The sequence below is a fragment of the Saccopteryx leptura genome, chromosome 1, assembly GCF_036850995.1.
Source record: "Saccopteryx leptura isolate mSacLep1 chromosome 1, mSacLep1_pri_phased_curated, whole genome shotgun sequence".
Lineage (NCBI taxonomy): Eukaryota > Metazoa > Chordata > Mammalia > Chiroptera > Emballonuridae > Saccopteryx > Saccopteryx leptura.
The window spans coordinates 317,414,687-317,430,110 of NC_089503.1; the positions used below are offsets into that span (position 1 = coordinate 317,414,687).

General features: G+C 55.2%; 1 protein-coding gene across 4 annotated transcripts in view; it reads right to left on the reverse strand.

Annotated features, from left to right (window-relative positions):
• The window catches only part of CELSR1 (cadherin EGF LAG seven-pass G-type receptor 1), a 137,719-nt gene that overhangs the window by 24,414 nt on the left and 97,881 nt on the right, over positions 1–15,424 (reverse strand). For all 4 annotated transcript variants that reach the window (XM_066358711.1, XM_066358710.1, XM_066358712.1 and 1 more), the window contains exons 9-16: positions 14,316–14,482; positions 8,306–8,491; positions 7,156–7,269; positions 6,063–6,237; positions 5,307–5,448; positions 2,892–3,012; positions 1,048–1,231; positions 629–730 (exon numbers count right to left, since the gene is read on the reverse strand). In XM_066358711.1, coding sequence (XP_066214808.1) covers positions 629–730; positions 1,048–1,231; positions 2,892–3,012; positions 5,307–5,448; positions 6,063–6,237; positions 7,156–7,269; positions 8,306–8,491; positions 14,316–14,482 — 1,191 coding nt within the window. The remainder of the gene's footprint in view (positions 1–628; positions 731–1,047; positions 1,232–2,891; positions 3,013–5,306; positions 5,449–6,062; positions 6,238–7,155; positions 7,270–8,305; positions 8,492–14,315; positions 14,483–15,424) is intronic.

Genomic DNA, 15,424 nt, shown 5'->3' on the forward strand with positions numbered 1-15,424 from the left:
GCTAACTAGCACGTGTCTTTCGGGCTGCACTCAAGCCCTGTGTATTCAGTTGAGGTGTGAACCCCAAGGTTCACATCTCTTGGTGGTCCAAGGCCGGGCAGGTGCCACGGCCGCGAAGCCAGCATGAGCAGTCTTGTCTCATGCCTGCGGCCATCACTAAAGCTGCCTGCTGTCCTCAAGCAGGCCTGACCAGTGGCCGCAACCCAGCCATGATGAACAAACACTTGAGCAAGTCCGTGAATAAAGAAACCAGCTCAACCATTTGACGAGTACCAACAAAATCCACGTGCAGCCCACACCTGCCACGGGTTGTGTGCTATCCTGACACCCCTCAAGGGAGGACTCAGCTCCCGTCCCATTTTGTAAAGAGAACCCACGCTGAGCAGGAAGCAGCTCACCGCCCCCCTCCCACCGGCCACTAGGCTATGTCTGCTGACATCATGTCCCTCCCAGGTTTTGCCACTTATCGTTAAGGAAAAAGTTTCTCATTTCCCCCCAACACTTTGGCTGAACGGGTTTTCAACACGGAATGTCTGTGAGATCCACTGCCTCGGCCGTCTCTCCTGCAAACCACGTGCCTCTCTCTGATTTCCTGCCAGGAGTGGACACCATGGGCCCCCGCACTTACCCACGGATCCCTTGGGGCACGGCACTGCAGCCGGCTGCCCGAACTTGGTCTGTGGCCACCAGATGCCGGCTTCAAACGCCCTGGGACATCCACTGTAGATCACTGGGGGGCGGAGGAAAGAAAGACCTCAGCCTGGCTCAGCCATGCCCCACGTGGGCGGGGCTCTCTGCAGGCCCCTCCCTGGAGGCCTGGCCCCCACCAAAGACGGACCGCTCGTATTTCCCCCAGCAGTCAGAACAAGTGGGCATGACCCTGGCTCTGATGATGGGCCAGGTTCCTAGAGGTCACGTGGACACAGACCCTAAGGCTGCTGAGCGTCTCCCAAACCCCAGGAGTGTGTGGTACACACTCAGACACGCACACGCCCAGCAACCTGTCCCTGTGATATGGCCTGACGCGGGTCAAGGGGCAATTCAGACCTTCACAGCCGAGTGTGGTGACCTCGGCAAAAGGGTTGTCGCAGCGGTTGCACTGGCGGCCGATGACGCCAGGCTTGCAGGCACACTGCCCCGTGTCCATGTCACAGGCGCGGCTGTGAGAGCCGTGAGGGAAGCAGTCACATGGCAGGCAGGCGTCCTGGTCCAGGGGCTGGTAGTGGTTCTCCTGCAGACGCCAGAAGCAGCGCGTATGACCCCAGAGGAGAGGCCAGCGGGACGTCTGGGGGGAACCCTGAGCCAGGGCAACATTCCCGCTGGCCTCTGGGCCTCTCTCTGCCACCCTCTGCCCACGATCCCCAGGCCACACTGGATGGGGCAGGTGTGTTCTCCAGGAAAGGGATCGCTCGATTCTTAGCAACACTTACATGGCCACCTGTATACTGTTCTAAAATGGGCCAGAGATTCAAATGGAGATTCGGGTATGAGAACAGCTCTTATAGCGTTTTGTTGTTTGTTTGTTTTTTTTAATTTTGAGAGGTTAGAAGCCACCTGAATGTCTATCACTGGGCAGGTCAGGGAGAAGGTCAAGAGCCTGGGCTTCAGATTTGGAAAGTTCTGGGTTTACGTCCAAATCAGCCGTTCACTGCCACACTGCCCTTGCCAGGGCACTCGAGCCCCTCCACTGAAAACTGGGATGGGCTGAGACCTGGGCAGACCTGTGGCCGGTGCCCCGGCTTCCGTGTCAGCCAGGGACACCGAACAGTGCACAGGGGTCCTGACGACGTGTGTATCAGTGCCCAGGAGGAGGCACTCACATGTTAGATGTCACCCTGGGAGGGCACATGGGCGTCAATGTCACTTTTTAAATTCCTTTCTGCATTCTCTGTAAGTTTTCATGAGAAGAAATAACTCTAGGCATGTTTTCCCCGAGTACCTTCCCCACTGTCCCCCCACCCGGCGGCCCACTGAGGCCACAGCCACCGTCCCGTTCTGCGTGGCTTTCCTGGTCCCGATCCCCCACGGCTGTGGTGATTTTTTTCATTCAAGCATTTCAGGAGACAAGTCACATTTCAGAAGCACCGTGGAGCACGAGGGACATTGCTGATGTTAAGTAGAGCCCTGGGGAGCGTTGGAGCACACCTCGTGGCGGCAGTTTCCTGTCCTGGGGGTGGCAAGCCCATCCGCGTGACAGTGCATGTCCCTCCCCAAGCAGCTACTGTCACCAGTAGCCCTTTCCTTTGGGTTCAGCTCCCAGCAGCTCAATAGCAGTTATTGACAGGACGCTGAAGGTGTATGACATGTCCCAGGAGCTGAGGGGGTGGGGCTGAGAACACGGCAGCTCGCTCAGAGACACAAGGCGGAGAGCAGTGTGCCACGCACATGAATCCAGACACCCGAGGCGGGGTGTGCTCAAGGCCTTCCATATTTAAATTTTTGGCTGTCACTGAATGCTGGTTTGATGTAAGACCAGGACAATGACCAACTAGAAGAACCATGGTTGGTGCCAAAAGATGAGCCAACCTCAGAGTCTGCTCGGTTTCCCGTTACCAAAGGGGAATGGGGCTGAGGACTCGAGTTCCCATGGTCCAAACCAGCTTACAGGTAAAAACCAGCCCTGGTGTACTCAGTATCTTGGGAGGCTGCGAAAAACCTAAACCCACATCAGTACATGTGTGTGTGTGTGTGCACTGTGATTCCCCTGGGCTCAGGACGTGTGTGTGAATGTGTCCAGGTGGATATGTGTGTAGGTGTGTGTGTGTCTATGCATATGTAGGAGTGTGTGTGCGTGTGCACACGCACACCACCCAGGGACACCTCCCCAGGCTCAGCACCCCAGGTACTGGCGGGGGACACGTCCCAGTGGCTACCTGCGGGCCAGGCCCCACCTTGCACTGGCACTGCCCGTTGGTCTTGTTGCAGTCAGGATCAAAGCCCTTGCTGACAGCGCAGTGGCAAGGTCCACATACGGGGTTCCCCCACCAGCCTTTGGGGCACGGAAGGTCAATTCTGTCGGAAAAATAAGAGGCACATGGAAGGTATACGTAACTGTCCTCCTCGGAACCAGGGGAAGCCTGCTGGAGGCCGGTTCTGGGCACCTGCCTCCCCCTCGAGGGCCTCCGTGTCCTACTTGCCCCACACCTCAGACTCTTAGAATGTCATGTCCTACTCCAAGCCTTGAGGAGCCCCACATCTGAAAGGGTTCTACCTATAGACTTGTTATTATTAAATAATCCATTTATTTTTTTCTTCTACCTGGAAGACACAGATAAGTACCCATCCCAGGCTTCCTATTAGCAGGATGTCACCAGCACCCATAGCATGATGCCTGGCTCATGGGAGCTCAGTGACCACTGGCTTCACTGCTGGGCTGGCCTTCCTGACCCCAGCCCCACACAGAGCACAGAGCACCTCGCTGCTCTGGGCTGGCCTTCCTGACCCCAGCCCCACACAGAGTAGAGCACCTACCTGCTCTGGGCTGGCCTTCCTGACCCCAGCCCCACACAGAGCACAGTGCACCTCGCTGCTCTGGGCTGGCCTTCCTGACCCCAGCCCCACACAGAGCACAGTGCACCTCGCTGCTCTGGGCTGGCCTTCCTGACCCCAGCCCCACACAGAGCACAGAGCACCCAGCTGCTCTGGGCCAGCTGCTCCCAGGACCCAGGACATTGGCCAGCTCAAGGGTGCTACACAAGGGCTCTGCAGCACCGTGGTTACCCAGGTCCCCAGGGACAAACACTGGCCATGGCCCCACGGTGCTCAGAGCAGCCTTTCCATGGTGTGGCATGTGCCTCAGTTAGCTCCACGTAGACTCCGGCCAGACCCGGTGGGTGGGCTCAGTCGTCAGACCCAACCTGCTCTACCTCGTAAGCCGGCGCTGGCAGACCGTGAGATGAGTGATGTCAAAGGTGACAAGGCCAGGCCCACCCCTCCCGGGCACTGGCTGCTGGCTGTCACTATCACCCTATCTCTGCTCCTGATCTGATGGCTCACCTGAGCATCCCCTGCACACCTGCCCGTGCGCCACAACCCTCCCCCCATCTAAATATCCTTTAGGCTCCTCAAAATGAATCCCCACTCTGCGCCTCCTAGCCTGGCTCGTGGCATTCCATCCCCCCACCTGTCAGCCTCATACCCACACTCACCTGATGAGAAATGATTACGTACCACCTGAGCACACAGCGGGGCCACAGAAACAGCCAGGGCAGAGCTCCTGGGCCGAGGGCTCCCAGCTGGTGCTTGAGGTCCTGCATTTACTGTGTGGGGCCCCCGGAACCTTGGTGGACCCCTTTTCCTCACCGCAGCACCAGCTTCAGGGATGCTGCACAGCCTCCGGGCTGGTCCCCGGCCTCCGCTCCCGCCTATTCCAACCTCGCTCTAAGGGGAACCAGGGCCTCTGAGATCCAGACCCAATTCTGCTACTTCCCTGCTGGCCCCATGGACCCCACCCCCCACAGAGCCAAGCTCCGTTCCCACTTGCACACAGCCCCCTTCCAGGCCGGTCTGCACCCACAGCATGGGACGGGACATACCTAGGACAGCACAGCCCCAGGCCTGGCCCACCGAGCTCTGCAGGCGGTCTCAGCCCATCACTGCTCTCTGGCTCTGCCCTGCTGGTCTGTCCCTGAAACGCCCTCTCCTTGGGCCTCCCATTCCTCCATCCCTCAGGTGCGGGGCGTGTTCTCCTGAGATCACGAGCCCGAGGGTATGGCTGCCTCTTACTTAAGGGCAGTGTTACAGCATACACTATGGTCTCCAAATAACCAAGAACAGACCGAGAAGATCCCGCCTGGTGGAGCAGGCAGGTGCCTACACGACTCATACTTCTGAATGGCCAACACTGCCCGAGGACCACTGGCTGAGACCATATCGCCTCCGAAGGGGCCAAAGTCCTGATTTGTGAAGAACCAAGCACCCTGCTGGGAGAATGTGATTTCTCTGCGATGGGCACACACCTGGGCTCTGGGCTCCCTGACCAACGACCCAGGACTTAGGTGCATGTCAGATACAAGAACAAAGTGTTTCGGGTGATGACACGCACCACTGCCTGCTTTGAGCACAGCAGGCTCCAAGTGAGTGAGAGGCTTGCATGTTTCTGGAGGGGAAACATGCTCAAATGGAGTTAGTCTGGAATGCCTAATAGGACCCTCGTTTACTTCATGCCAAACGTGAAAGGTAATAATAGGTCCTTAACCCAGAACTATACGTATTTCGGGTTAAGTAACAAAGAGAAAAAGTCAACTACCTCAGGCGCGGCACCTGGGTGGGCCCGGAGCAGCGGTGCCGGGAGCTGCCTCTCTTACCTGTTCTCGCAGTACGGCCCGTAGTGGCTGGACCCGCACTCACACACGTAGCCCCTTGAGGCGCCGGGGCTGTGCACGCAGGCCGCCATGTGCTCGCAGGGATTCAGGTGACACACATCGACACACTTTCTTCCAAAGTACCCTGTGGGGACAGGCCCGCGTCACCCCGACCCAGAGTCGGCTGCTGGCCCTGCAGGACCCCGTCCCAGAGCCAGATCTGCTGCGTTGAGACATCTCAACCATCTGTCCCCCCTGCCCACTCCCCCTAGACTCCTCCACTTTCCAGGCTACTAGGCAGTCATGGGAAATGCAAACATTCGGTGAGTCAGATTAGGAAAGACAGACAAGAGGGCTTCCCTGGTGCCCCGGGAGGGGGAGGAGGGGAACCACGGGGCAGAGGCTCAGGACGCACGGTGGACAGGTGTCAGCTGAGCACGACTACAGCACCTCAAGATTCAAAGGCAAACACTGAATGTACACTTTTTAAAAGTAGGTACTTTCCCTAATTCTTTCCCTGAGGACGAAGCCTGGAGGGTCCCCTCTGCCCCGAGTGAAGATGAGACCCGTAATGCATTCAAGAAGAGAAGGCCCACTCCTTGGTTACAAACCAAGGTACAGGGCTCCCCAGATGCACGGAGACTTGACTGGGAAGCCTATGTCCCAACTCGGCTCTCTCAGATACATTTTAAACACCAAAGGCATCACCCTCGGCTGACAAGCATCAGGGAAGAGGGGGTGGGGCAGCGAGGTGCTCACCTTTGTCACAGACGCAGGCGTAGCCGTCCCAGGCGTTACGGCAGTGGCTGTGCTGAGGGCAGGGGCTAGAGGCGCACGGGTCCCCCATGTCACAGCCGTCCTTCACCCTGACCTTGAGGGCGTCGTTCATGTTCAGCGTGGCGATGTTAGTGGATGTCTCCCCCATTCTCACTCCCTGTATTAAGAAAGATGGACTCGGTCCCAGGGCCTTGGGTCTGGAGGGATCCTGAAAGGTCACCAGGGGTTAAGGAACCCCAATTCTGCCTGGTCTTGTTTCTAAAGTGACACCTCATTTATCTACAGCATCGAGACTGGTGGGGCGATGGCAGAACAAGGTCCCTCGGCCTCTACCAGCTGTATTCCAGGTGGGAGTCAGGACCCTGGGAGGAAGACAGAAGGCTCCCACATTCCAGCAAGCCATGTACGTGTTACGAGGGAAAATACATAAAGGTCACGGAAGGAATGACTGTGGATGACACTGGTCACGGCAGCTCATGGGAGAGGGGGTGGCTGTGAGAGGACATGCCAGCCAGAGGGGCCGCCATGCAAGGCACCAGAGTGGGGCCACACCTGGCAAGTTACAGGGCAGCCAAGTCACAGTGGCCAGAGCACGGCAGAAAACTGGGGCAGGGGCTCAGAGACCACGCCAGGGCGTGGGGCAGCGAAGTGAAGGAACGTAAGTTTATTTCCTTGCAGTGGGAGCTCAGAGGGCCAGGAGCAGGAGCTGGGAGCCTAGACACTCTATAAACAGCTGCCAGAACACCTGGACTAGGGGACAAGTATGGGGCCCATGCAGGTGAGCCTGGGGGAGTGGACAGGTGGGGCCGGTGGAGGCAGCGAGGGACATGCCACAGTGGCAGCGCTGTGGGCGGCTGACCACACTGACCACAGCATGGTGGCGGGGGCTGCGGGGAGAGGACGTGAGGGAATGTGGGGAAGACGGGTCTAAGCTGGAAGCCAGATTTGTTAAGGCTGGGTTCGCTCTGAGACAAATTACTGATTTATTGAAAACTAGCAGGCTGACCACTGGCAGCAGCAAAGGTGCCTGCAGCCCCTGAGCCGGTGCGAGGAGTGGCCACGCGCTCCGCCGTACCTGCATGCAGCCCCGGAAGCCCCGGCGCACCGAGACTTTGTCTTCAGACACACCCCCCACCACAATGCTTCTCATCTTCAACCCCGGGAGCTGGTTCCCGATCTGCACCGTGTCCTGTGAAAGAGAGGGGGCTACATCCACCATTCTGGAAACGTCTGCTGGCTGAAAAGAATTTTCTCAAAGGTTCAAACACTCTGGCAAAGTCCCCACCGCCTGGGGACACTTGGGCCTTTAAACAGAGGTCCAGGCTTACTTAGCCTTCTTGGTAGAAAACATGGCCGTCTGTATGTGACGGGCAAGGCACGGGAACCGGTTCAGAGGACACATGTCCATGTCCCAGCCCATCCAGGATGGTCAGCTGGGGGGACATGGACAACCCCCCACCTCCATCACTAGCCACTGTGTCAGAAAGAGCTTGGTGAACTAGGAAGACGGCAGCGAGTGGAAAAACCGTCCACTGCTGGGGGAATCTAACGAAGTCTCATCAGACCCTCAGCCCAGGAAGGCATGCCCGCAGAGCAGAACAGCTGTTTGTTCTCAGAACCAGGTGTTAAGATGAGCCTGGACTCCAAGAGCGCTTAACAATCGCCCTCAAGTGTGTGGCTGTCCCGTGAAACACGCTTCTCCTTATCTGGCTACAAACCGTGGAAACACGTGGTTCAGCAAGGGTTCTCAGAGCACGCCATCTGGATGCCATGTGCCCATCTGGGATGGGCGCACCTCTCTCGTGTCCCTCTGCCTACTCTGATACTAGGTCTCACTGTTCCTACCTGCATATACCATCCACTCCGAGGGCAGCAGCCTGCATATTTTTAATCTTTATACCCCAAAGGCACAACATTGAGCACACTGTCCTCACTCACAACAGCTCTGCCAGCAGACACCACTGCTGAAGGCACCAACAGCACATCATGGGACACGCGGATGAAATCCAGTTCCTGACGCCAGGAGCTGACCATCTCGAAAGGGGATTAGGTATAGAAGCCGGGGACCTCAGTGTAAGGTTGAATATGAGACCCAAACTCAGGGGAGGTTCAGAGCATGTGCCCCCAGGGGCTCTGATGGGTCCTGATACATGGAAGGTTCACTCAGTTTTCTCTCAGACCCGAGGTCGGGGTCTGCTCCAAAGAGGGCACAGGTGTCAACTCACCTGGTCTGTGCCATAGTCCAAGGTCATCACTGCCAGGTACTTGATGTCTTTGCCTTCCTTGGCACTCTTCAGTTCTATCAACAGGTGGTGCCACTCCCCGTCAGTCACACGTGACCTGGACAGCCTCATGGATGCCACCTCCGAGGGGCTGTGGGACACCTCGAACTGGACGTAGTTGTTCAGGATCTGAGGGACAGTGAGAGCCACACAGAGTTACTAGAGGGCACTGTGTTGAAGATGGACTTAAAAGTAAGGCCACTTTTAACTTCCTGTTGCTTATAACACTCTTCAGAATTACAGGGGGTCCTCGGATCACAACAGCCTTGACATAAGATGTTTTGAGTTTACGATGCTCACTCTCATAAAAACTTTAAAAAACTGAGATGTGAATGTTTTGGCTTACACCGTTGGCGTCATACTGACAGACTACGTGAGCAGACTAGTTTGGCTGCGCGTAGTGGAGGAGTACACAGTACTCTCTTTTTGTGGCTTAGTTGTGTTTTCATGTTCTAGATTATGATTTTACAACTGTGTTAGGATAGGTAAGTGACTTAGGCGAGGTTGTGTTTAGACGTACACCAAAATTCGGGCTACAACACTCTTAGGAATGGAACTGTGTCGTAACCTGAGGACACCCTGTATGTGTGCTAAGTGTCAAATGCCGACAGAGGTCAAGTACAATAATGCCCAACAGACCGAAGTATTGGGAACAACCTCAGATTCATGTGACTATTGGGCTCTTATTTTGGATGTAAATGTTACCCTTTATGAGGCAAGGCTCAGACCACCATGTTTAAGTTTTGACCAGAAAAACAGAAATCAGCATTGTAACTGGCCTAAACACGTAGCCAGGGTAATGTCAAGATCATGTTTCCCCCAATGAAGGACTGGGTGATTTGGATCAACCTCCTCCCGAGAACAGCTAGGAAAATTAGACCATTGTGAAGCCCACCTGTCTGAAGACACCAGAGTGACTTGAGGCACTGCAGTTAGGGAGCCACAGCCAGGGAAGAAACAGACAGAAAGGGGCATGGTGCCTCCCCTATGGCCGCCAGCTCTCTAGGCTCACGGGGCTGAGAGGACAAGACCTGCAATTCCAAGTGTGGGAGCCGCTGTCAGGGCCAACATGAGAGACAGTGACACCACCATTCTAGCTTCAGATTCTCTCCACTTTTCCAATACAATGCCCAGCACTCAATCAAGAACCACCAAGTACCCAAAGAGGCAAGACAATGTGCTTAAAAACCAAGGGAAATAAAAAACAGTAGACACAGACCCTTGGGGAATCCAGGAAACAAAACCACATGCAGAGGTAAGAACAGTTAGCAGGGACACAGAATGTTCAAGGAAACAGATTCTGGTGGCTGTCAGACTCTTTATTTTTTTAGAGATAAATGTTGCATTTCGTGAGATTAGATTCAAACTACCATGACATTTCTGTGAGAAATGTCAGAAGATGACACTGTAATTAACCTCCTGTTTAAATATAAGTTCCATCAAGATAGAGTAACAACAACAAAATACTACTCAGAGATGATAGTCCTCAGTGATATTTTAAATTTTAACTTTTCTTTTGATGAAAACTGTCCCTTTAGCATGTAACCTATATTTCAACATCTTGTGCAGTGATTCGACCGCCGAAACTGTATGTTACATAAGAACCTATCAACATTCGGCGTAAAGAGAGACATTACCACACGGCTATCATGATTGTGTGTCGAGATGATTCAACACAATAAATGGATAAAAGGGGGGAAAATCCAAAACTATGAATGCACTGCTTTGCAAGAGACACAGAGGCAATGCTGAAAGTAAAGGGACAGGAAGAGATACCTACATCTGAACACCAACCAGAAGAATGCTGGTGTAGCTGCAATCAGAGGGGACAAAGTAGACTTTAAGGCAAAAGCTAATCACCAGAGACACAGGGGATGTTCATCAAGGTACTAGTCACATTTCCAGGAACACAATTCGAAATGGGTACAACCTAATAACGCAGCCTCACAACCTACAAAGAAAAAATGGGCAGGACGAGACAGGTAAACCCACACTTGGGCTTGGAGGCGGTTAACTCACCTCTCTCAGGAACTCGACAAGACAGCCAAAAAATAAAAATAAAAACAAAAATCAGTGACAACGTAGGAGACTTGAATGCCTTAGTGAACCAACTTCACTACTCAATGATGTAGAAAGAACACGAAGGAACACGCCTGCACGGCGATTTCAACTACTGTGAATAGTCACAGTACTATGGTTACTGTGTAATGGCTACACGCTGGGCTGCAAAGCAAGTCTGAATGCCTTTCAGAGGTCTGCCTTCCCGCTAGAAACAGTAACAAAACAATGGACTAGAAAACCCCACCTGTTTGCTCATTCAAAAAGCTACTTTCCTTATACTACCTTATGTGTGGAGGAAGAAATCATGATGAAAACTAGGAAACATTTTAACTGATCATAAAGATAAGGCAACCAATGGGGCATTTTGGATTCTATTCTCAATCACTCTTAAAACCTTTCCATACTTTGTTTCCTTCTGTCCCACAAGCAGACGGACTCAACCTGTTTATTTCCCTTGTGTGAGGAGGGACTCAACCTGTTACTCTCCCTTGTCTATCTCTTCACTGTCCTTGCTAACAAAACCCCATAAAAATGACGGTTTGCCTGCACACAAAAGCACTATCTGTGGGATGATCCCGGGACTACGCCAATAACTGCCTGCCACCTTAGGGTCTGTCACCGGATTTAGGAGAGGCTTTCCACAATAGCCAGGTTATCCCACTTGACAATGCAGGCAGATTCAGGGCGCCTGGAAGCAATTACCCAAATTGTTTGGGCTGCAGGATGACTGACTATGTCGCCTCTCTGGCCCTGCCATGAAGGTCAAGGAACCCGAAGCTGTTGCCCCATGGAGCTCACGGGCCGTCCTGCAGGAGCAGCCTGCCTGCCTTCCGCATACATCATGTAGAAATTAGCCAGGATATTCCTGGCGTGCCCGGCATGACCAGACTTTGGGAACTGCCCAGGGGTGGCTTTCTGGGTGGCCACAGGGGCCTGGAGGATACCCCGCCTCCAAGGTCGTCACTCTTGCCACCCAGCCTTCCACAGGGAGAGGCTGGCCACAGTCCCTGGCAGAAAAAAACAAAAAACTTAATGTTTTGGACTAGCTACCCATAATGTAATTTTTCAAACAATATGGGAGGTCGTAGCTTTCAGGGTTGCTCCTACGGAGAGCAGAGCGTACTTTTTTCCTACAGAGACCCCACTGCCAAATGACAACGTGCAAACTCCAATTCATCACCTGAACCAAGAAGAGCCAATTTAATTTGTTCCAACAGGGAACACCACGGGGGAAAAATACCACCCTCAGGGCAGAACCACGCCTGCCAAGTTCTGGGCTGGAGTTAGCTTCTGGGCTGCCTGGTAAACTTATGAAATGACAAGTTAATAAGGGGAGACCCCAACTGCAATGATCCTGGATGCACATGGGACCCTCAGGACCATCTGACGGGTCGGGTCTGCCTGGAAAATGCTCCTGAGCAGTGACACAGGTGAGGGACACATGGGGAAGAGAAGGCTGCTGCCAGGGCTGAGCCCCCAGCCCCTGCCCGGATGGGTTAGTCACTCTTCTGAGGCTCGATGAGTCTGGGGCCTGCCAGCCCACAGGGAGCCCTGCCCCCGTTGACCTCCAACAGGGAGCTCATAGTGAGGACTGGGCGGTGCCCTGTTCTCTCCTTCTGTCCCTGCTACACAGAAGTGTTCCCAGATAGATGGTCTACCGGGGCAACCAGAGAGGGTCCTGTGGATGTTGTAGAACGCGGGGGATAAGTGACTCAGGGGACCCAGAGCTCAGAGTCTCTAGGCCTTGGTTTCCCTGCACAAAAGAATGAGACTGGAGTGGACTCTCTGGAAGGTCCACCTTACCTCTGACCATCTCTGACGCCAGCACAGCCTGCCCTGGCTGGGAATTAGGTCTGCTCTACACTGGGCAGGACAAGGAGTTCCAGGGAATGAGGCACAGCTTGGTGGAGACATGAGAGTGACAGCAGAGGGGACGAGGGGCAGCTCTGGGAGCACCCTCGCACCTGTGGGGGCTGGTACACCTGCAGCGCCTGTCCTGGGGTGGGAGGTGTGTGTTCAAGTGCAGCCTGGCTCCAGGCAAAGGAGTGGGTTGGTCCACATGCTGACTGGACCACTGGCCTGAGGGAGGGAGGGAGGGAGGGAGGGCCAGAGGGAGGGAGGGAGGGAGGGACAGAGGGAGAGACAGAGGAAGGGATGGAAGGAGGAGTGGCGGGCCCAAGTGGAAGGCCATGATGACCTGCACTGCTCCCTGAGATGGAGTGCGCCAGGGGCCATCACATCACACATGCAGAGACGTGCACACGGACACATGCACAAACACGTAAACATGCTTGAAGGAAAAGCTGGAAGAAAGACAGAGAAGAACGACCCAGGAGTGAATCCCTTCAAATCAAGTCGGAGCACCTTGCTCAGACATGATTCCCAGAGGACACTTGTTGGGGAGGCAAGTCGGGTCTAAGACCAGTCTTATGTGAACTTCCTAGGAGGAAAACCCCCTGCTGTGATGCCCGGATCAGACAGGGCCCAGAGGTTCAAGGCTTACACGAGAACGTCCTGTGCACTGTCACTGCAGACGTGAGGGCACGGGGCCAAGTGCTCGGTGCAGGGCTGGTCGCGCAAGCCTGCCACCGCACCCAGTTCCCTTGCACACCATTGTCTCCTGACTCTTAACAGCTCAATACCCCAGGCTGCCGGCACGGGTGAGACCGCCCCTGCCCCGCTCACCTGCACTAGAGACAAGGTCCAGGAGGAGGATAGCCCATGAGGACGACCTGGGCACTCCACAAACTAAAGCAACTGTTTCCTCAAATAAAATATCTATGGCGCTGATAAGGTGACACAGAACACTAGGGGACAGATTGCATTAAAGTTATCCTTTACAAGTTTTCAAGAACTCGACTATTTTACCCGATGGTTTTTTTTTTGTTTTTTTTTTTTACAAAATTAAATTTATTCTGACATTAGAAAACTTTGTTACATTTTTTTTTTTTTTGTATTTTTCTGAAGCTGGAAACGGGGAGAGACAGTCAGACAGACTCCCGCATGCGCCTGACCGGGATCCACCCGGCACGCCCACCAGGGGCAACGCTCTGCCCACCAGGGGGCGATGTTCTGCCCCTTCAGGGCATCGCTCTGTTGCGACCAGAGCCACTCTAGCGCCTGGGGCAGAGGCCGAGGAGCCATCCCCAGCGCCCGGGCCATCTTTGCTCCAATGGAGCCTCGGCTGCAGGAGGGGAAGAGAGAGACAGAGAGGAAGGAGAGGGGGAGGGGTGGAGAAGCAGATGGGCGCTTCTCCTGTTGTGCCCTGGCCGGGAATCTAACCCGGGACTCCTGCATGCCAGGCCGACGCTCCACCACTGAGCAAACCGGCCAGGGCCTTACCCGATATTTTAAATGAACAGAAAAGACCAAAGCAGTGAAGAGAACACATGGGGAAGGCGGTTCAATTTGCGGGAATATTTTTAGGAAATTTTTAGCTGAATACAGACTCCTGGAAGTAACAATCAAGGGTGGCCTGTCATTTGTACCCAAAGGTGCTCACCACCTCCTCTGTTCCGAATATCGGGAGCCCAGAGCTGCTGTCTAGGACACACTGAGGCCAAGACCTGGGGTGACAGGCCACTGAGTCCGCCCAGCCGCCCACGTGCCCTGTCCCCCACATATGAACGAGGTCTGAAAAGGGTCCCCAGGGGGTTGTCACCGCGCACGGCATTCCTGACACGGCTCCCTGGGGTAAATGGCGCAATTGTACAGCCCCTCAGAAAAGCAGGCTTCCATCTCCTCTTCCCTTCACCGTGGAGAGCCCACCGGGTTGGCGTGGGTCGGTGAAGGGTCAGGGTGCCCTCCATGCGTGATTCCGGGGCAGCGGCGCTGAGCACCCTGGTTACATCTCTCAGCTGCACACCTGCCCTGCGGGCTGTCACTCACCCACCTGGAGGAGGAGCTGAGAGGACACGCCCGCTGTGGCCTCCATCAGCACGCCGTCCTCCTTCCTGGTCCGGAACATGAGCCCCAGGTACCAGGGCACGGAGATGGTGATGTCCAAGTCGCTCCAGGACACGACGCTCTCCCCGCTGAAGCGCTGGGGGTGAGGCATGACTGTGGACATAGACACGGACGTCCTGAAGTCAGAGAAGGGTGGGGACGGGTTCCCAGGGATGGGAAGTGGGGTGGAGGGAGAAATCCTGGGCCTTTTTTTCATGCAAGGGCCTGTCTCAGACTTCCGTTTGCACAGCATCTAACTCTTTGAATCCAGAAGCCCACCTCTGGGACACGTGCCACCCTCCTGGGGAGTAGGACTGTGCCCAGCCATGGCCAGGGCACAGCAAGGGGCTCCCAGGCTGGACAGTAGGCAGAGTGGGGCAGCTCAGGATGCCTGGGCTCAGAGGACAGGGTGCTGGGTGGGGAGGGTCCTGTGAGCCCGGGCTACCTGTCCCAACCCACATCCGGGCGCAGGGGCAGGGGCTCTACAAAGGGCAGTCTCCTGGTGGGACGGCATGAGCCAGCAGTGAGCACAGCACACGTGTGCCTGCACACCCACCTGGGCCTGCGGCGGACCCACCCCCCATCACCTGGAGTCTGCGGTGAGTTTCCAACCCTCCGCACACAGGCTCCTGGTGATGGGCCCAGACACGGCAAGGCCACTGGACAGCTGAGGGCTCTCGCTGGTTTGGGAGACCAGAGAGGTGATAACAGCCTCACCCAGGCCATCACACTTAGAAAAGCGGTGTGTGCCAGACAGACCACAAGGCAGGCATGATGTCGAGTCAGACCAACCTCATCGCTGTGCGTCTGGACCCAAGCCTGGTAGTCGGCAGCCCGTGCCCAGGCCTTACCCTGACTCCTCCAGGAACCAGGCACAGTCCTTCTATGAGGTCTTCAAGAGGACACGAACACCACAGAGCAGGCCAAGGTAGGGCTGCCATTTGGGCAACAGGCTCACGAGCACTGGGCATCTGTTTCCTGCTCTTATGAACCCAACCCTGGCAGCTGTTTTCTCTGGCTCGGCGATAGCTGGACTCACGCCTTCACAACAGGAAC